The sequence below is a fragment of the Chrysemys picta genome, chromosome 12 (assembly GCF_011386835.1).
Source record: "Chrysemys picta bellii isolate R12L10 chromosome 12, ASM1138683v2, whole genome shotgun sequence".
NCBI classification, from domain to species: domain Eukaryota; kingdom Metazoa; phylum Chordata; order Testudines; family Emydidae; genus Chrysemys; species Chrysemys picta.
Genome location: NC_088802.1, coordinates 28346758 through 28369028, shown reverse-complemented (window position 1 = coordinate 28369028; position 22271 = coordinate 28346758). Strand labels below are relative to the sequence as shown.

Genomic DNA, 22271 nt, shown 5'->3' with positions numbered 1-22271 from the left:
GACATGGACATAGACCTCTCACAAGGCACAGGCCCCAGGAATGTGGAAATCATGGTGTCACTGGGGCAGGTTGATGCCGTGGAATGCCGATTCTGGGCCCGGGAAACAAGCACAGACTGGTGGGACCGCATCGTGCTGCAGGTATGGGACGATTCCCAGTGGCTGCGAAACTTTCGCATGCGTAAGGGCACTTTCATGGAACTTTGTGACTTGCTTTCCCCTGCCCTGAAACGCCAGGATACCAAGATGAGAGCAGCCCTCACAGTTGAGAAGCGAGTGGCGATAGCCCTGTGGAAGCTTGCAACGCCAGACAGCTACCGGTCAGTCGGGAATCAATTTGGAGTGGGCAAATCTACGGTGGGGGCTGCTGTGATCCAATTTGCCAGGGCAATGAAAGACCTGGTAGTGACTCTGGGCAACGTGCAGTCAATAGTGGATGGTTTTGCTGAAATGGGATTCCCAAACTGTGGCGGGGCCATAGACGGAACCCATATCCCTATCTTGTCACCGGAGCACCAAGCCACCGACTACGTAAACCGCAAGGGGTACTTTTCAATGCTGCTGCAAGCCCTGGTGGATCACAAGGGACGTTTCACCAACATCAACGTGGGATGGCCGGGAAAGGTACATGATGCTCGCGTCTTCAGGAACTCTGCTCTGTTTCGAAAGCTGGAGGAAGGGACTTTCTTCCCGGACCAGAAAGTGACCATTGGGGATGTTGAAATGCCTATCGTGATCCTTGGGGACCCAGCCTACCCCTTAATGCCATGGCTCATGAAGCCGTACACAGGCAGCCTGGACAGGAGTCAGGACCTGTTCAACTACAGGCTGAGCAAGTGCCGAATGGTGGTGGAATGTGCATTTGGACGTTTAAAAGCGCGCTGGTGCAGCTTACTGACTCGCTCAGACCTCAGCGAAAAGAATATCCCCATTGTTATTGCTGCTTGCTGTGCGCTCCACAATATCTGTGAGAGTAAGGGGGAGACCTTTATGGCGGGGTGGGAGGTTGAGGCAACTCGCCTGGCCGCTGATTACGCGCAGCCAGACACCAGGGCGGTTAGAGGAGCACAGCAGGGCGCGGTGCGCATCAGAGAAGCTTTGAAAACGAGTTTTGTGACTGGCCAGGCTACTGTGTGAAACTTCTGTTTGTTTCTCCTTGATGAACCCTCCAATGCCCCCCCCCCCGACCCGGTTCACTCTACTTCCCTGTAAACCAACCACCCCACCCCACCCTCCCCTCCCGCTTGCAGAGGCAATAAAGTCATTTTTTTTAACATTCATGCATTCTTTATTAGTTCCTTACAGAGGTAGGGGGATAATTGCCAAGGTAGCCTGGGATGGGTGGGGGAGGAGGGATGGAAAAGGACACACTGCATTTTAAAACTTTAACTCTTATTGAAGGCCAGCCTTCTGATGCTTGGGCGATCATCTGGGGTGGAGTGACTGGGTGGACGGAGGCCCCCCCACCGTGTTCTTGGGCGTCTTGGTGAGGAGGCTCTGGAACTTGGGGAGGAGGGCTGTTGGTTACACAGGGGCTGTAGCGGCGGTCTCGGCTCCTGCTGCCTTTCCTGCAACTCAACCATACGCTCGAGCATATCAGTTTGATGCTCCAGCAGACGGAGCATTGCCTCTTGCCGTCTGTCTGCAAGCTGACGCCACCTATCGTCTTCAGCCCGCCACTTGCTCTGTTCATCCCACGATTCAGCCTGCCACCTCTCCTCTCGTTCATATTGGGCTTTTCTCATCTCCGACATTGACTGCCTCCACGCATTCTGCTGTGCTTTATCAGCGTGGGCGGACATCTGCAGCTCCGTGAACATCTCGTCCCTCGTCCTACGTTTTCTCTTTCTAATGTTCACGAGCCTCTGCGAAGGAGAAACATTTGCAGCTGGCGGAGGAGAAGGGAGAGGTGGTTAAAAAAGACACATTTTAGAGAACAATGGGTACACTCTTTCATTACAAGGTCGCATATTTCGGCTTGCAGGCAGCCATCGTAGGCCACAGTGTTTTGGCTTTTTTAACCTTCTTAACATGCGGGAAAGGTTGCAAACAGCAGCGCATTTCCCATATCAAGGATGAATTGGGTTGTCCATTTAAAATGGGGTTTCAATGTAAAAGGAGGGGGCTGCGGTTTCCCGGTTAACATGCGGCACAAACAAAAGTAAACCACCCCACCCCCCCCCCACACACACACACGATTCTCTGGGATGATCACTTCACCCCTCCCCCCACCGCGTGGTTAACAGCGGGGAACATTTCTGGTCAGAAGAGCAGGAACGGGCGCCTCTGAATGTCCCCTTAATAAAATCACCCCATTTCAACCAGGAGAGCTTTCTGGAGATGTCCCTGGAGGATTTCCGCTCCATCCCCATACACGTTAACAGACTTTCCAGTAGATGTACTGGCCGCGATTGCCAGGGCAAATTAATCATTAAACACACTTGCTTTTTTTTTGTAATGTTTACAAATAGTTACAAAGTTACACTCACCAGAGGTCTCCTGTGTGCCCTGAGGGTCTTGGGTGAGTTCGGGGGTTACTGGTTCCAGGTCCAGGGTCACAAACATATCCTGGCTGTTGGGGAAACCGGTTTCTCCGCTTCCTTGCTGCTGTGAGCTACCTACAGTACCTCCATCCTCACCTTCCTCATTCCCCGAACCGTCTTCCCTGTGTGTTTCTCCAGTGAGAGAGTCATAGCACACGGTTGGGGTAGTGGTGGCTGCACCCCCTAGGATCGCATGCAGCTCCGCGTAGTAGCGGCAAGTTTGCGGCTCTGCCCCGGACCTTCCGTTTGCTTCTCTGGCTTTGTGGTAAGCTTGCCGTAGCTCCTTAATTTTCACGCGGCACTGCTGTGTGTCCCTGTTATGGCCTCGGTCCTTCATGGCCTTGGAGATCTTTTCTAATACTTTTCCATTTCTTTTACTGCTACGGAGTTCAGCTATCACTGCTTCATCTCCCCATATGGCGAGCAGATCTCGTACCTCCCGTTCGGTCCATGCTGGAGCTCTTTTGCGATCCTGGGAGGACTCCATCACGGTTACCTGTGCTGATGAGCTCTGCGGGGTCACCTGTGCTCTCCACGCTGGGCAAACAGGAAATGAAATTCAAACCTTCGCGGGTCTTTTCCTGTCTACCTGGTCAGTGCATCTGAGTTGAGAGTGCTGTCCAGAGCGGTCACAATGAAGCACTGTGGGATAGCTCCCGGAGGCCAATAACGTCGAATTCCGTCCACACTACCCCAATTCCGACCCGCAAAGACCGGTTTTATCGCTAATCCCCTCGTCAGAGGTGGTGTAAAGAAACCGGTTTAAAGGACCCTTTAAGTCGAAAGAAAGGGCTTCGTTGTGTGGACGTGTCCAGGCTTTATTCGGTTTAACGCTGCTAAAGTCGACCTAAACCCGTAGTGTAGACCAGGCCTGGGTTTCCCTGTGCTGTCTCTTCTCTGGGTGTGGAGAACATCCCCACAAATGCACTCTGATCTAGCACCGGACATGTCCTTGCACAAACCCCCCATGTCTCCTTCCTCCAGCCCCCGCCGACCGCTGTTCAGGAAGCAGCGCACTAGGTCGGGGGCACTCGGTGGGGTCCGTCATGGAGGGGTTACAGATAACAAGAGGAACATGGGCCCAGCTCCACAAAGGTGTTCAGGTGCCTCTCTGCCTCATCAGGCACCTAATTCTGCCACTGGGCATCACTGACATTGTCAAAGCTGCCGCCTAACCCAGTAGGCTCCTATGTCCCCGCAGCACCTATGTTTCCACTGGTTGACATTCACAAATCCACCTAGAGGCTGATGCTGCCCCACAGCTACAGAGCCACTCTGTGCCTCCGCTCCAGCCAGCACCCCAGAAGTCAGATTCTCAAATGAGGCTGGGGAATCCTTGCTCCCCAGCCACGCCTGATCCTGTAGGGGTGCTCTGAGCACCCCTAACATCTGTTAGGTGACCGACAGGCCCTGTGGCAGGAGGTCCAGAGGTGGAGGGAGTCGGGGCAGTACAGCTCCCGCACAGAAGACAGCTGGGGGCACAGGGAAACATAGGGCGAGCGTGAGAGATGGACCAGGTGTGACCCGGAGACTGCAGAGAGAGAGACAGTTTAGGTTGCTCCAGCCTGGGCTATCTGAGCGTCTGACCTGGCTCTGGTGCCTGATGCCAGCAGAAGATTTGCAGCTGAGGATCCCAAATGGAGGGAGCGCCCTGAGCCACATGGGTAATTAGGCCACTAACCCCAGACCTAGGTGCTAATTCCCAGTTTTATGCTCCTCTGTGACCCACAGACCTCCCATAGAACCCTGTAGGAGCTGAAACTCACTCCACCCCCAAGTATGCAGAGTGACAGTTCCCTCAGCATCTACATGCCTCTGGGCAAGCATACGGCTACCTCACTGTGGGCATCCAGACCCCTATGTGCCCTGCCCCAGCCCCAGAGTGATCCATGGAGAAAGGCAGGTGTTCAGCTGCCTATGATCCAGTGGGTGGGTGCTGACCACACCTACCAGATCAGGTCCCATCCAAAATCTGGCTGTGGGACTACCTCTCTTATAACTTTTAGCCCAGTGGTTAGAAGCCCCACATCAGAATATCCCATAGGCCAGGGCACTCAGCTAAGACTTAAGAAACTCCCATTCAAATTCTCTTTTCCCCAACATGGCAGAGGGGGGAACTGAACCTGGATCTCCCACACAAGTGGTGTCACCACCATCTTGTCCAGCCATTTGCATGGAGCAAGACAGGTGCCTAACGCATTCTTGCAATAACTGGCACCACCTGACTCTAGGCAGAGGCTCCTGGACATGGCTCACAAGCAGAGCTGGGCGCCTCCCTGCAGCCTGTACTTAGGCATCTAACTTTCAGTGAAAGGGGTGGAGTTTAAGACATACCTCTCAGCTGGCCACCTCCCGTTGGCACTATCTAGTGCACTGGGTTTTTGGCTCACGTTCAGGGGCACCTATCTCAGCCCATTCATTGAAGAGGGGGCCCAGGCACCAACCTCAGGCTCTGTGGATCACGGTGCTGTTCCTGTGATTTCCTTGGCACCCAAATGCTGAGCTCTGCCATGCCTGAGTCCCTCTGTGGATCTGGGTTGTGATTCCCCACCCTTGGCAATAATCAGAGCACTCTAATGACAGCAGCTAATGAATCTGTGCTCCCCCCAGGACAGAAACGCAGCACAGGGGGGATCCAGCCAAAGTCCTTCTCTCCTTCCTGAGCAGAGAGAAACCTCCAGAGCGAATGGACCAGAGACACAGCCCAGAGAAACCTGCTCCCTGCTGCCAGCTGGGGCTTTGGGCAGCCCTGGGGGCCAGGTGCCCATCAGCACCAGGAACCTTTTATTTCAGGGATACCCCCAGGTCATCCCAAGGTCACTGCAGCTCTTCATTCCCCTCCACCTGCCTATTTACGCTCATGCCCCAGCCATACACCCCCCCAATGGCCAGGAGTATGGGGTCAGAGTCACGTTCTTGTTGTTTAAATGATAGAAAGACTCACAAGAGAGATAGGACAGTGAGACAGGGACAGCTGGGTCCCTGCAAGTAAGGGCTCTGGGCAGCTACACTGGGCCCAGCCTCTCAGATGGGGTCTGCACAGGGCCCTATTGGGTATGTCTACAGTGCAGCTGAAAACAAACCTCACATAGATTCACATTAGCAAGCCTCGATCTAGCATATTAAAAATAGCAGTGTGGACATTGCAGCTTGGGCTGCATCTCGGGCGCTTAAGCCCAACCAACACCCTCGGCTTCAGCCCGACTGCAATGTTCACACTGATTGTGTGACAGCTCAAGCCCCGCTAGTACAAATCTGTCTACCCGGGCTGAGGCACACTCTCAGCAGCAGTATAAACACATCCTATCTGGCCTGTCAGCCCTGCACACCAGGTCAGCTGCTTAGGCAGCTAAGCCCCTCTCGTCTCCCCACCCCTCGGCTTGGCATTTCACTCCTGGCTAGCTTCAATGGCTCCCCGCACAGTTTGCTGGCTTCAGGAATCTCTTCCCTGGACACCTAACTCTCCCCATGCATTGTACAGGGAGGGAAGCGAATTCCACTGGGCAGCAGGGTGCTGAGGAATTAGGTGTTGCAAGACTGAGCAGAGCAATGCTTAAGTACCTTTGAGGATCTGGGCCGCAGATCCTCACACCCCTTTCTGTCCCCTACAATCTCAGTAATCAGCACCTCCCCCTCTGCCTCTCAGCATGTCAGTTCCCTTACCCCTCCCCAGACAATGCATTTCCCAGTTTATTTGCACTGCTTCAGACTCCAGTAAAAGAAAATTGTGAATTTCTAGTCTATGTGGGTTCTCTGGTGTCGAATAAGGATTGAGCTCCGGCCGAAGCTTTTCCCGCAGTGAAGGCATGTGTATGGCCTCTCTCCCGTGTGGGATCTCTGATGCGTGATGAGGTTGGAGCTCTGACTGAAGCTTTTCCCACAGTCAGGGCATTTGTAGGGTCTCTCTCCCTTGTGGATTCGCTGGTGCCTGATACGAGTTGAGCTCTGGCTGAAGCTCTTCCCACACTCGGAGCACCCGTAGGGTTTCTCTCCCAGGAGGAGTCTCTGATGCTGAATAAGGTACCTCCTGGCGCTAAAGTTTTTCCCACAGTTGGGGCATTTATAAGGCTTCCCTCCAATGTGGATTCTCTGGTGCTCAAAAAGGGTCAAGCTCTGGCTGAAGCTTTTCTCACACTTCTCACATTTATAGGGTCTCTCGCCTGTGTGGATTCTCTGGTGCACAATGAGGGCTGATCTCCAGTGGAAGCTCTTCCCACATTCCCCACATGTCATGGATCTCTCCTCTCTCCGGTTTCTCTGCTGAATGATTTCTTTGAGTTTCCTGACTCCTCTTCCCCTCTGAGTGGTTTTACTCCCTTCCTTCCCTGGCTGGTTTCTGTCATGGCTAGATACCCTGCACTGACTCTCACAGGCTTCTGCCTGCTCAGGACTCTTGGAAACATCCCCTTCAACTCTTCCTGACAACATCCCTGGCAGTTCCACTGGCTCAGCACCTTCCTGCTGGGGATTCTCCTCCTCACTCTCCCTCAGCATCCCGTCACCTGCTGGGACAGAGACAGAATCCAGACAGGAGTCACTCCTTGTGGCGGGGGGAAGGGAACCTCAGCTGGGGAATGGGAAATGGAGGAACAAGCACAAATAAATGCTGGAGAGATTGAAACATCAGGAGCTGAATCCCCTAAGCCCTTCCCCAGAGGAAAGAGGGGAGGGGACCAATTTGTTCTCCACATCCCACCTGAACACGCAGAGGGGGGGAGCTACTGCCAGGGGTCAGTCATGGAGGGTGGGAAGCGATAAGTGATGCCTACTGTGAGGATATGACACCTATCTGAATGGGAGGAGCTCACAGGGCCTTTGTGGGAATCCCAGCTTCTTCCTTAATCCACTGATGATTTTCAAATCAGTTTAGCCAGTTCCTCACCTGTGCAGGCCCCTCTCAGGATCTCCCTTCCCACAGAGACCTGGAGGTCAGGAACCCACAGCTTTTCCTCTCCTTCCATCATGAACATCATATCAGCTTTCCAAATAGGGAAATCCTGCTTGGAAGAAAGAGAACAGCTGAGTTCAGGTGTGTTACATCCACACTAAGTATTTGTTATAAAGAATTTTAAACCCAGGGTTTTAAACTCAGCCCCATTTACCTTCCTCTGCACTAGATATTTCTTGGAAATCCCTGATGCTAACAGTACCCCAGTGCTGGCAACCCTAGAAGCACCAGTGTAAACAGGATCCAGGGAAACACCAGCACATTTATGGCAGTGTCATCTGGATCTGCTCTCTGACACTGGTATGTGGCACATTTCACGCCTGAATTTCCCGCAGGTTCTTTCCCTTCAGATGGAAGTTCCAGACAATGCAATGCCAGGAAAAAGAATCGGTCTGGAGGGATAAAAATTTCAAAAACAGTGAAGTGTTTTAGAAACCAAAATCCTGTTTTCAAAAGTGGCCTGATCTACACAGAGGTTCTGTACCAGTTGAGCTATTCATGCTTGTAGGGGGTGAATAAGCTGTCTTTAAACACTTTTATGTGGTCAATAAATAAATTATAATAATAGTAATAAATACAGTATTTGTATTGCCATAGCACTTAGAATTGCTAGTCATGGCCAGGACCTTGTGCTTGGTGCCGTACAAACAGAACAAAAAAAGTCCCTGCCCCAGAGAGCTTAAAATATAATTATACAAGACACAACAGATGGGAACACAGAGATGGGGGAGCACAAGGAGACAATATAGGTCAGCATCCCAGTAGCAAATGAAAGACGACAGGAAGAGTGGGGATAGCCCATGAACGACCTCCACAGGGAAGACAAGCGACTAGATGTGACAGAGAGGAGGGTGGTGAAGCACTGGAATGGGTTACCTAGGAAGGTGGTGGAATCTCCATCCTTAGGGGTTTTTAAGGTTTAACAAAGCCTTGCTGGGATGATATAGTGGTGTTGGTCCTGCTTTGAGCAGGGGATTGGACTAGATGACCTCCTGAGGTCTCTTCCAAACCTGATATTCTATGATTCTAGAAGGGGTGGCCAGCAGGGGGATGGAAAGAGAGGTTGAAGCGAGGGGCCAGGAGAATGAGCTTGCAGCAGCATGCTGAATTGGATAGGAGGGGGCTAGAGGATGTCACTGTATCAATGCCAGGGGGATTATGTCACTCTAGGGGGAAAGACAAAGCCGTGCAGCTACTGTGGGTAGACACGGCCAGAGGCACATTACAAGTTTGGCTCTCATTGAAAGTCTGTTTTGAAAAGTGGGACTTCAGTTCCTCAATCATTTAGATGCATCTAAAAATTCTACAGAGAAATGCAGGGCAGACCCAGCCCTTCCCACCACGGCTAAACCCACTGATACATTTTAACTCCCCAGCAACAGAGTGTGTGAACCAAGCGCTGGAAAAGAGCAGGACCAAAGGAACCACTTTGGGGGATCCCCTGACACTGTCCACAGGGCAGCACATTCCCCCAGCAGCTCAGGGACTAGGCAGAGGCAAGAACTGGCTTTTCCTCTCCTTGCCCCTCACAGTGTCCCAGGAAAGTCAATCTGTCCCAGGATGCTGCAGGGAATGGGGCTGGGCAGGGCTGGGGGAACCTCCCTCCCTACCTACTGCTCCTGCTGCCCCTGCCAATCTCTCTCCGTCTCCCTCCTGCCCCCTCTCCCCTTCCCTCGGGCTGGGAGATTTGGTCCCTAGCCCGGTCCCAGGGCATTCGCTCTCCCGGAGCTGGCTCGGCTCCTGCAGGCGCTCAGGGGAGCAGAGCTGGGGGACAGCAGCAGCTCTGGGACTCGCAGACCCCAGCCCGGGAGCAGAGCTGGGGCGAGGAGGGGCCCGGCCCCAGCCCTTTCCCCTGGGTCTCTCCCCTCACCTGCAGGCTCCGGCTCAGGGGCTGGTGTGGGCAGAGCCCAGGGCTGCCCCAGGGGCTGGTTCCAGCCCCCCGGAGAAAGTCCCCCCTGCTGGGCACAGAGGGGCGCTAGGGAAGGGCTCTCCCCGCACACACCCCGCTGGGGAGCAGCAGCGGCTCAGCCCCGGCAGTTCCCACTAGCTGCAGTTCGCCGCTCCAAGCCAATGGAGGCAGCGGGAAACAGAAGCCAGCACATCCCTCGGCCCACGCCACTTCCCGCAGCCCCCATTGGCCCGGAGCGGCAAACCGCGGCCAGTGGGAGCCACGATCAGCCGAACCTTCGGACGCGGCAGGTAAACAAACCGGCCCGGCCCGCCAGGGTGCTTACCCTGGCGACCCGCGTGCCAAAGGTTGCCGATCCCTGGTCTATACATTGCTTGGGCATATGTATACTTGGCTGCTTGTGTCAGCACTGCATGTACTCACCTGGAGTGCTTGTGTTAGAATTTATAGGGTTAGAAGGGACTGCAAGGGTCATCTAGTCTAATCCTCTGCCAAGATGCAGGATTTGTTGTGTCTACAGCATCCAGAACAGATGGCTATCCAGCCTCCTTTTGAAAACCTCCAGTGAAGGAGCTTCCATGACCTCCCTAGCCAGTCTGTTCTATTGTCTTACTGTTCCTACAGCTAGGAAGTTTTTCCTGAAATTTAATCTAAATATGCTATGCTGTAGTTTGAACCCGTTGCTCTTGACCTGCCCTCTCTGGCAAGAAAGAACAACTTTTCTCCATTTTTTTTATGGCAGCCTTTCAAGTATCTGAAGACCGCTGTCATGTCCCCCCTTCATCTCCTCTTTTCCAAACTAAACTTACCCAGTTCCTTCAGCCTTTTCTCATATGACTTGCATTTGATCATTGTTGCATGCCTCTGGATCCTTTTTAATTTCTATACATCCTTTCTATTCATTGGTAACCAAAATTGGACAGCGTACTCCACTAACCAGCACCAAGTAGAGCGGTACTATCGGGTCCTGTGACTTGCATGCTATGCCTTTGCTAATGCAACCTAAAATTGCTTTTCCTTTTTTTGCAACAGCGTTGCACTGTTGACTCATGTTGGGGATGAGATCCACAATTCCCAGATCCTTCTCAGCAGTGCTGCTGCCAAGCCAGTTATTCCCCATTCAGTATTTGTGCATTTGTTTTTTCATCCCCCATTGTAGCACTTTACATTTGTCTATGCTGAATTTCATCCTGAGGTTCTGCCATCATGTCTGTTACTCCCTGTTCTGCAGTGCTATCCCATCCCGCTGGCCAGTGCTAGTTGGCAGAGACCTGAAGCAGTGCTCCCCTCAGGAAACTGTCATGAAAAAGTAACTGCTCTATTTCATCCTTCTCTGCTAGCCATATTGCCATGGCTGTCTCCCACCCATCCGAAGCTGTCCAGCTGCATGACTGCCAGTACACACAGAACAGCCTGTTCATATTAGGGACGGTCAGGACCATGGCCTCAACAGTAACTTCCTCATGCTGCCTTACTGCAGTTTGAAAATGTCACTGGCAAGGGACAAAAAAAAAAAAAAAGATGAATTATGGGATGCCAGACGAGGAATCCTAGGAGTTTGTTAGTTTGACCCCAAACTAACAAACCAGTTAGTTTACCAGTTGGTTGTGGTAAGCATCCCACAATGCAGAGAGCCCAGTGGTGGAACATTGTGTCCCGGGGTATCTGCTCAGGATGCTCCATGGTTATTTTGACCAAAGTGCAGAGCAACAATTCAGAAGGGAAGCAGCTAAAAGTGGCACAAACAAAGAGGAGTGGATGCATTCTTTCACGATAGTTATACTGATACAGTTAGAGCAGAAAAACGTACACCAGAAAAATCTTTCCCATGTAGACATGGCCTAACTTCAATGAATCTATCAGCCTCAAATTCAAATTAAAATGTAAACCTGTGGCTTCAATTTCACTGTGTTCTTCATTTCACCCATCCTTACCACTACTTCATACAAACAGCTGATTAATATTAAATAGTCCATTGTAAAGTTAACACTTTCCCCCCGCCCCCAACTCAGTCAATGAAGTATTTTTGGAGTACAGAGAATTAGCTTCTACGTGAACTTTGATTTTTTTGTGTGTTTAAGTGCCTGTATAAAAAAAAAAAGAAAGAAAGAAACAGCAAGATAATTACAATGGAACAACAGTGCATTTAATGGACCTAGATTCTAAATGTACAAGGGATAATTACTCAGCCTTGTGGTCAGCCCCTTTGGTCTGACCTAGTATGGCCATTCTCATGGAATAGGAACAAGTAAACAGGTCATGGAGTTCACCTACTCATTACGGGGTCTCTGTAGTGTATACATGTATTGAAAAGGAAAACTGGAGACCCATGACAGTGTATGTATGTAACTCTACTGGCAGATATCAGTAACTCAGTCATCTAGCTAAACCTTCTAGATCTGTGAATTCATAGTAACTACATGGGAATAAAAAGCAGAATCCAAGTGTCATTTCAGCTGCTAGATTTCAGAGTAGCAGCCGTGTTAGTCTGTATCCGCAAAAAGAACAGGAGTACTTGTGGCACCTTAGAGACTAACAAATTTATTAGCCCACAAAAGCTTATGCTCTGATAAATTTGTTAGTCTCTAAGGTGCCACAAGTACTCCTGTTCTTCTAGCTGCTAGATTGTACAGTATAAAATAAACCCTTAAAGAGACTTTCCTGGAGGCCCCATTTCACCCCACAAAGATCAATTTTCAGACTCTTGTCTTCTCCAGATAAAGGACTCTGAGCATTTGAGAAACTGGGATCTACCTCATTCCTCCTTGTTCAAATCAAGAAAAATCACAATTAAACCGTTGCCTTGACTCAGTGCCCAGAGCCCAGGATAGGATGTTTTGAACCTGAGTCCAACATTGCTCCTGTACGTATCAATTCCATTAAATAAAACACCGGACAGAATAAACCAGAAGTTACAAGATAAAGATTGTTATAGGTTCCTAGTACCAAACTTAAATGTAGGAGCTGAAGAGGGGACACTCAGAGCTTCCTTGAGAAGTGAGAATCAAATCCCATCACAACATCTCAGTCTCTTGCTCTACAGGACTCCCTTCCAGGAAGGTGATTTTATTCTCTGCTTTAATAACTGTTACATGTCCTTGTTACACGGCCACTCCAGCCTGGCCTGACACTCAGATTCATGGGAATCGGCAAAGGTGTTATCCACATGGCCCATCCCCATCCAGGACCCCTCTAGGGTTTGTGTCCTGTGTGGATTCTCTGATATGTATTCAAGTCTGCTCTGAGACGTGCCCTCATTGCATTTTTAGGGTTTCTCTCCCATGTGTTTTTTCTGATGTTTACTGAGGTCTGAGCTGTATCGGAAGCTTTTTCCACAGGTCAGGCATTTATATGGTCTCTCTCCTGTGTGGACTCTCTGATGTGCAATAAGGTTGGAGCACCAACCAAAGCTTTTCCCGCACTTGGGACATTCACAGGGTTTTTCGCCTGTGTGGGTCCTCTGGTGTGAATCCAGGTGTGAGCGCTGACCAAAGCTTTTCCCGCACTCAGGACATTTGTGGGGCTTTTCGCCCGTGTGGGTTCTCTGATGTTTAATAAGGTTCCACTTCTGATTGAAGCTTTTCTCACACTGGGGGCATTTATAGGCGCTCTCCCCCATGTGGGTTCGCTGGTGTGAAATAAGGTGTGAGCTCTGGCGGAAGCTTTTCCCGCACAGGGAGCATGTGTGGGGCTTCACTCTTGTGTGGCTTCTCTGATGGGTAATAAGGTACCAGCTCCGGCTAAAGCTTTTCCCGCAGTCGGGGCATTTATAGGGCTTCTCTGCTGTGTGGATTCTCTCATGTCTGATAACCGATGAGCTGCGTTTGAAGCTTTTCCCACACTCGGGACACTTATAGGGTCTCTCTCCCTGTGGATTCCCTGATGTGCAATGAGGTGGGAGCGGAGTCTGACGCTTTTCCCGCACTCACTGCAGGTGTAGGGTTTTTCTCCCATGTGGTTTCTCTGATGTTTTGTGAGGTCTGAGCTGAGACTGAAGCTTTCCCCGCAGTCAGTGCATGTGTAGAATTTCTCTCCTGTGTGGATTCTGTAATGTGCAATGAGGTTTCCACGCAGGCTGAAGCGTTTCTCGCAGTCAGGGCACTTGTAGGGTTTTTCTCCTGTGTGGATTCTCTGATGAATAAGAAGAACGGATTTCCAAAGGAAGCTTCTCCCACAGTTGCCGCACATATAGGGTCCCTCTCTAGTGGGAATTCTCTGTCGAACAGCTTCTTTGATTTTCTTGTTCCCTCTGCTCCTCTGAGAGGATTTACACTGTATCTTCTCTGGCTGGTTTCCCTGCTGCTTCTCTGGCCTGCACTGACTCTCATGGGCTTCTCGCTGCTCAGGACTCTGAGAAAAGTTCCCTTCACCGCTTCCTGAGACCACCCCGTGTGGTTCCACTGGCTCAGGACATCCCTGCTGAGAGTTCTCCTCCTCCTTCTCACTCACTGTCCAGTCATCTGCTGGGACAGAGAGAAACCAGACAGGAGTCAGTCAGTATATTGAGAGTTGATGGGGAGACAAATATTAGGAGCTAAATCCCTCAAACCCTGGTAGGTGAGAGACCTAAATATTAATGCAAAATATTAATAAATTTAAATATTATGCCATCAAACCTTCCTGTTCTTATACTGAAGCTTAAATATATTTACCATTGCTCTCATACATATGATGATTGCAGAAAAGTACCTCACATACATGTATTTCTGTTTATTTAATTATGGGGAAAAAAATCAAGCTAACCAAAGGAGTCTCTTCTACCTTATCTCCCAAAGACAAACACATGTCAGTAAAGATAAACATCGCTTTATGGCTAAGGAGAATCTATTACCTCCAAGTGTGTTTATGCAGACTCTAGAATGCAGCTGTATAGCTTCTATTGAACTGTAACATTCTATACACTGCTTTCTTTTATACCATGCTTTGAAAGATGTATGTGTGTTAGTTATTGTGATTCCTGCTTTGTATAGAATATTTGTTAAGAGTCTGTAATTACAATATCCTGGTAGGTTGTAAATCTAGAAACCATTTGGTCAAAAAGCAACCAAACCTATCAGAGTGTTACATGAAGAAACAGGACACATCCCTCTTGTACAAGATGCCAATGTGGTATAGATATGATCTTTATCACCAGAAAAGAGATTTTGTCAGATATGTATGGTTGAGAAAGAGTCCTGGATGTGAAAAAGAATGTGAGGATGTTTTTGTTCAGAAAACCTCAAAAAGAAGTAATGCTTAAGATGTGCTATCACAGCTCTAAACCAAGTAATAAAACTGAGTCTTTTATAGCCATCATATTTACAAAGAAAAACTTCAGTTAAACCCACCCAAAGAATTCTAGAAATATCCTTATTGAAATTGATTTGTTTTGTAAACACACTAATGTCTTCATTCTTTAAATATGGAGACAATTTATGGTGGGAAATATTTTACGGAAGACATTGGTTACTTCCAAATCATGTTTCCACTTAAAAAGTGAAAATCTTTATTGTTTCTCGAATGCTTAAGGAGATGAATATTTGCAAATATTTTGAATCTAAATGAAAATGTTCATATGAAAACTGCCTGATATTGTTCTATGAATGGTAAGATGTCTCATGCACAAATGTAGCAAAGTGATTTGATGCTAAATTAATTTTATTAATGTAAGAATAAGATTTAAGTATAAGATATTTACATTAATGGAGAATTAATTATTGGCAGTGCACAGGCAAACCCTCACCCAACTCTGGAAGACAAAGCTGTTGCAAGAGTCAACAACTTTTTAATTATTTAAGCTAGAGGCTTTGTAAGAGTTATTGAATTGAAAGAGACAATTTTGAGAACTAGAAGACTTTATATGAGGAATGGGAGTGTTTGAACTTTTTGAAAATAGAATTTCATTTCCTGTCAAACTCTAATAAAATTGAAAGAATATCTCAGAAAATGGACTGAATAAAAAGGAAGTTTTAAAAGTAACTTTTAAAGTTATCAAATGCTTTCCTGCCACAAAAAGGGCAAAGGCAATTTAAGAAATGTTGCACGCTCATTAGGCTGATTGCATATTCAGGAGTTGAAGGTGTCACCTAAGCCAACCCCGAAGGCATGGAGCCCATGAAAGAGTGACAGCACCAGCTTTGACGCTAAACAAGCCTGAAAGAAGTTTTTCTATAATTTCATGGAAATAGGAAAGAGAAGAGTATAAATAAACTGTGAAGTGAGCACAACCCTCTGCTACCCTGCTAAGACAGCAAGCACTTCACAACTCATCCTGTGCCCATCTCCAAGCAAGTTGCCACAGACAAGTAAGAAAAACAGAAGACTCAAGAAGAAGCCAACCGTAGAAATTGGCGATAAGTATTCCTTTCATGCAGTTTTGTTTATTTACAAAGAATGTACACTGTATCTCTGGATGCAGAGGGAATCAAATAGCAGGAAGCAGATTCTTTTGCTCACAACACCAAGAACACGCTTTGAACCTGCACCCTTGACCCAAAAACCTCTTCCCAGGTCTCTTCCAGGGTCAGCCACCATGCTTTCATCTGCTCCTTCAGGCTGCCTCTTCCTCTCAGGGTATGTCTACATTACAGCAGAACAACTACAGTGCAGCAGCTATGCCACTGTAGTGTAGACATTTCCTACATTGTCAGAAGGGGTTTTTTCAATCAATGTAGATATGCACCTCTTGGAGGTGTGCATGAGTTGGGGTTAGGGTTGATGGAAGAATTCGTCGTCAACATAATTACATCACACAGTGCATGGAATTTCTCTCACCCCTGAGCGATATAGATAGGGTGACCTAAGTTTTAGGTGTTGACCCGACTTCAGCCTCTTCTTGTGTGATTTTTCTTCACACACACACACACACACACACACACACACACACACACACACACACACACACACACACACACACACACACACACACACACACACACACACACCCCTCCCCAAAACAATACTTAGCCAGATTCTCCTGCTTGGGTTCACACACACCCTTTGTCTTAGGTAGGGCTTATGCTTACAGTTAAGTTGACTGAAAGGTAAGTTCATCCCTACCAATCTCAATGGAGTTTTAACACAACCCATAACAAGGTTTCACCCAATTCTTAATAGTATGTCAAAGAACCCCTGTGATTGAAAGTAGTGGGAGCCACACCTCTGAGTTGGCAGAAGACAAACAATTAGTAAGAGCTGGCCTGCCATTGCTTGTTTATCAACACTACATATTTTTGGTAATTTTTAAAATAAAGTGTTAGCATCCATCAATTAAAATTACCTCTTTCTACCCCACACCCTTTCCCAGAAGAGAGCAAGCCAGGGACCAATTCTATCTCCTCATCCCATCCAGCTAGAGATGAGGGTAGGAGCTACAGGGTCACACACAATCGGTGAAACCCCCAGAGTGATGTCTGCCATGAGGATTCAAAAACGAAGTCATTTTAGCAGAATCCTCACCTGTGTCGGTATCTCTCAGGATCTCCCTTTTCTTGTAGCCCTGGAGATCGGGGACCCAAGGCTCCTCCCCTAGTTCCAGCTGGGAGATCACATCCGGTTTGGAAATTGGAAATCCTGCTGCAGGGGGCGGGGGGAGGAACAGGAACAAGGGTTGATCTCGTTCATTAAGGTCAGTGCTGTTAGTACTTCCAGAGAGAGGCTCTGGATATGAGTAGTCCCCGATATGAGTAGTCCCCGGGAGAGGCTCCTTCCTCTCCCCAGCCCCACCCTACAGGGACTGGGCTATAAATCATACAAGATCCCATGACACACTGGTCTGGAGGAAGGATTCAACCACTGCCTAGGGAACGATCCTAATTTATTCCCCCGGGGAACTGAACAGGTTGCTACATCTCTAGGTATCTGGTTTACCACTAAGTTTCCATCACAGATTACAACCTCTGCACCCCCGTGTGACGGAGCAGGGAGCGGGGTGGATTTGACCTGGGAATGTTGCAGGGGAGTTACATTGCGGATGGGAAGGAAGCTACCTGAGCTGTAACCTGAGCCAGGAGGGGGGTTGGGAGAAGTGACACCTTCTGCCCTGGAGTCTGAACAAAGGAGAGGAGGAGCAGAAGGGAAGGGGGAGAGAGCTGCTGGAGGAGTTTTTTTTTTTTTTTTTTCAGTTTGGGCTGGGTGGTGCAACGCAGGGAACCCCAAGCGGGGTCTAAGTTCCCTAAACCCCCCAGAAGCACTTGATTGAGGGGTTCTGGTTGTATCTATACGCTCTGCTTGGGACTGTGTTCCTGTCATCTAATAAATCTTCTGTTTTACTGGCTGGCTGAGAGTCACTGTGAATCTCAGGAAGAGGGATGCAGACTCCCTGACTCCCCCACACCCTGTGACAACTGGTGTTAGCAGTGGGATCTACTGCACCCCCATGGACGGCGCTTCCTGCAGTAAGTGACTGGGGAGCAGTAAAACGAAGGGTGATTGACGGGGACCAGGCGTGCTGAAGAGTCAACGAGGGACGGTTTCAGGGGGCGATTAACCCCTGGGAGTGTGTGACCAGTGAGAAGGACTTTTGCAGTAACAGGGTCCCCCGGGGGATCACAGTGAACGGTCCCGGGGTGGAGGAGTCTGCAGCTTGACCCTGGCAGAGAGGTGGTGACCTCGAGAAGGGCTGGCACAATAGGGGTTCTCCCAGGAAACTGTGGGGAGCGGTGAGCACCCAGGCCTGTGAGTGGCTAGCAGGAAGATGTATGCCAAGCGGCTTAAGAGCAACCTGGTGGAGCTCTGCAAGCAGAGGGGGCTGTGCAGTGGGAGGCTCACCAAAGAACAGCTCATTGCCCAGCTGGAGGAAGGAGATCACTTGAATGAACTGATCCCTATCTCTGAGGGAAGCAGCCTGGCAGATGCAGCGCAGGCACCAGTGTCTGTCCCAGCTGGGAGTGGTCAGTTGGCTGCTGAGGGCTTCCCAAGACCCCTCCTTCCTAGGCCTAGGGGAAGGGTGGGGAGGAGCCCAGCGAATACCGAGGGCACCGTGACCCCCCCGGCCAGCAGGGGGTCCTCCCGGCGATGCTCCGCATCCATGGAGCAGAAGCGGCTGGAATGGGAGAAGGAGCTAAAACAGAGAGCTGGCAGATCGTGAAAAACATGAACGGGACAGCATGAACGGGAGGAGAAAGAGAGACAGAGGCAGCATGAAGAGAAACAGAGGCAGCATGAACTGGAGCTGGCGAGTCTGAGGGGCAGCGAGCCCCCAGCTGCAGTGAGTGAGGGGGGACCCAGGACTGCACAGAGCTTTGATAAGTGCATCCTGGCCCAGCGTAAGGAGGGGGGAGGACATGGATGACTTCCTGGATGCCTTTGAGACGGCCTGCAAGCTGCACCAGGTTGATCCTGCGGACAGACTCTGGGTTCTCACCCCCTTACTGGACCCCAACGCCGTGGCACTGTACCGACAACTGGAAGGGGCAGAGAAAGGGGACTACAAACTATTCAAAAAGGCCCTGCTACGTGAGTTTGGGCTGACTCCTGAGATGTACTGACTCCTGAGTCAGTATAAAACCCCTGAGGTCTCATATCTGCAACTAGCCGTCCGCATGGAGGGATACGCCAGCAAGTGGGCAGATGAGGCCCAGACAAAGGAGGACTTGGTTAAACTGCTGGTACTGGAGCAACTGTATGAGCAGTGCCCATCTGACCTGAGGCTGTGGTTGAGGGACAAAAAGCCAGAGAACCTGCGACATGCAGGGCGGCTGGCCGATGAGTTTGTGAAGAACCAGTCAGGGGGTGGCAGGGAGAAGTCCCAAAGGAACAGGCCCGCCGCGATGCAGAGAGAGAGTCACCCTGGGACCTCCCAAAGGGGGAATATGGGGAATCCCCTCCCAAGGGGAACGCCCGGCATCAGGGACAACCGACCGGTTCAAGGGGACCAACGGGACATGAGCTGCTATTACTGTGGCCAAAGAGGCCACATTCGGGCCCAGTGCCCTAAGCTCAAGGACAGACTGAGCAGACTGAACCCACACCAGGTTAACTTGGTAGAGGCCCAGACGGACGAGGGGCAGGCTTCCCAGGCAAGGGGGGCTGTGAGCTTATCAACTGCTCAAGAGAGAGAAGGGCCCCAGGCCAGCTTCTCTGGGGGGCTGGATGCTCCGGACACCAAGTTCTCCGTTGACAGGGTGGGCACGGGGCTGTCCCTGCGGAGCGAGTGCCTTGTTCCCCTCGAGGTGGATGGGAGGAAAGTCTATGGATACTGGGACACGGGCGCTGAGGTGACACTGGCCCGGCCCGAGGTGGTAGCTCCAGATCAGGTGATGCCCAACACCTTCCTGACCCTGACGTGGGTGGGCAGGACATCATTCAAGGTGCCTGTGGCGAGGGTACACCTAAAATGGGGGTCCAAGGAAGGCCCCAAGGACGTGGGAGTGCACCACCATTTGCTCACTGAGGTGTTGATGGGGCGGGGGGGATCTAGAGGACTGGCCAAGTAACCCCCAGAACGCCTTAGTCATGACCCGTAGCCAGAGCCGGCGAGAGGCACTACGCCCTGACTTCGGGCAGGAGGTCACAGTGGAGGCACAGAACCCTACCCTGATGGGGAGGGAACACCCAAGGCCAAGGCTCAGGGGGGCTATGGCTTCCGACCCAGCCGACGAGAGGGAGCAGGTCCCCATCCCTTCCTCAGCCGCTGAGTTGCAGAAAGACCACTCCTTGCGGAAGCCAAGGGACCTGGCTGACCTCAGTGCGGTACAGACCATGAGGAGAGCTTGCAAGGAGAAGAGGTTCCCATGCCAAGAATGGGCTCCCCCTGGGGAGATGGAGTCCTGGGGGATCAGGAGGCAGCTGGTGGTACCCCAAGCTACTGTACCTGGCCCATGACATCCCTCTCGCAGGGCACCAAGGGATCCGGCGCACCAGGCAGAGGCTGCTTCAGAACTTTTACTGGCCTGGGGTCTTCACCAATGTCCGACAGTACTGCCAATCCTGTGACCCCTGCCAGAAGGTGGGGAAGGCCCGAGACAAGGGGAAAGCGGCTTTGAGACCTTTGCCCATCATAGAGGAGCCTTTCCAGAAGGTGGCCATGGACATAGTGGGACCTCTCAGCAAGACGACCTGGTCAGGGAAGAAATACATTCTGGTGGTGGTAGATTTCGCCACCTGCTACCCCGAGGCAGTGCCCTTATTGTCCATCAAAGCAGACACTGTGGCAGATGCGCTGCTGACCATTTTCAGCCGAGTGGGGTTTCCCAAGGAAGTCTTAACAGACCAAGGGTCCAACTTCATGTCGGCCCTACTCCGGTGCTTGTGGGAGAAATGTGGGGTCCAGCACAACTGGGCTTCAGCTTATCACCCCCAATCCAACGGGCTGGTGGAGAGGTTCAATGGAACGCTAAAGATGATGCTAAAAACATTTATGAACCAGCACCCGCAGGACTGGGACAAGTACTTACCTCACCTAGTGTTCATGTACAGGGAGGTACCCCAGGAGTCTACCAGGTTTTCGCCTTTCAAACTGTTATATGGAAGGCGGATAAGGGGGCCCCTAAACCTGATGAGAGACGAATGGGAGGGGAAGGCCATTCCCGATGGAGAGTTGGTGGTGGAGTATGTCCTGACCTTCCGGGAAAGACTTGCCAAGCTCATGGGCCTGGCCAGGGAGAATCTGGACAGAGCCCAGAGGAAGCAGAAGGTCTGGTATGACCGCACGGCGCGGGCCCGCACCTTTGCCACCAGGGATCAGGTGATGGTCCTCCTCCCCGTGAGGAAAAACAAACTCCAGGCCGCCTGGGAAGGGCCCTTCAAGGTTGTCAAGCAACTAAATGAGGTAAACTATGTGGTGGAGCTGTCTAACCAGGCACATCGCCGCCGGGTGTACCATGTGAGTATGATGAAGCCATATTATGACAGGGGGAATGTGGTGTTGGCCGTGTGTGGACATTGGGAGGAGCAGGGAGATGACCCTTTAGTAGATCTATTCCCTGGGACAAGAGCTGGTTTCCCCCTGAAAGCAATTCCCCTCTCGGATCAGCTGACCCCGGCCCAGCAAGCTGAGATCAGAGGGGTGCTGCATCTGTACCTACAGCTGTTTTCCAGCCAGCCTGGATGCACTAATCTGACTGTCCACCGGGTGCAGACAGGATCGCACACACCTATAAAATGCTCCTCCTTCCGAGTCACAGGGAAACCTGCTCAGGACCTGGAAAGAGAGGTCAGGACATGCTGGCTTTGGGGGTGATCCAGCCATCTTCCAGCCCTTGGGCCTCGCCGGTGGTGCTGGTCCCCAAAAAGGACAGGTCAATCCGGTTCTGTGTGGACTATCGGAAGCTCAATGCCATCACTGTATCTGATGCCCAGGTCTGACGAGCTCCTAGACAAGCTGGGAGGCGCTCGGTACCTTACCATCATGGATCTTACAAAGGGGCTACTGGCAAGTGCCGTTGGATGCAGATGCCAAGCTGAAATCGGCCTTTAACACCCCTCTGGGGCTTTATGAGTTCCTGACCCTGCCTTTCGGCCTCAAGGGAGTGCTAGCCACCTTCCAGCACCTGGTGGATCAGCTACTGAAGGGGATGGAGAGTTTTGCCGTTGCGTATATTGACGATATCTTTGGTTTTAGCCAGAGCTGGGAGTGTCACATGTCCCAGGTTAGACAAGTGCTGAACAGACTGCAGGATGCTGGGCTGACCGTAAAAGCTGAGAAGTGCAAGGTGGGGATGGCTGAAGTATCCTACCTAGGTCACCGGGTGGGGAGCGGCTGCCTAAAGCCAAAACCAGCCAAAGTGGAGGTGATCAGAGACTGGCCTGCTCCGCAAACCAAAAAGCAGGTCCAAGCCTTTATTGGGATGGCGGGGTACGTGGCCCCACTTTAGTTCTATAGCCGCCTCCATCATTGAGCTGTGCAAGAAGGGGAAGCCAGACAAGGTGGTCTGGACCGAGGAGTGCCAGG

At 50.8% G+C, this 22271-nt stretch overlaps 2 protein-coding genes and 1 pseudogene across 2 annotated transcripts; all 3 read right to left on the bottom strand.

Moving 5' to 3' along the window:
- Positions 1 to 1280: 1280 nt before the first annotated feature.
- Positions 1281 to 12294, bottom strand: LOC101944714 (uncharacterized). The gene is made up of 4 exons (XM_065562580.1): positions 12155 to 12294; positions 7426 to 7540; positions 2490 to 7048; positions 1281 to 1888 (listed from the first exon to the last, which is right to left on the bottom strand). Exons 3-4 carry the CDS (start codon positions 3028 to 3030, stop codon positions 1386 to 1388), a joined length of 1044 nt encoding a protein of 347 aa, XP_065418652.1. The 5' UTR covers positions 3031 to 7048; positions 7426 to 7540; positions 12155 to 12294; the 3' UTR covers positions 1281 to 1385.
- Positions 6279 to 6776, bottom strand: LOC135974566 (zinc finger protein 572-like). The gene has a single exon (XM_065562980.1). It carries the CDS (start codon positions 6774 to 6776, stop codon positions 6279 to 6281), a length of 498 nt encoding a protein of 165 aa, XP_065419052.1.
- Positions 10845 to 22271, bottom strand: part of LOC103307003 (zinc finger protein 501-like) — a 27195-nt pseudogene continuing 15768 nt past the window's right edge.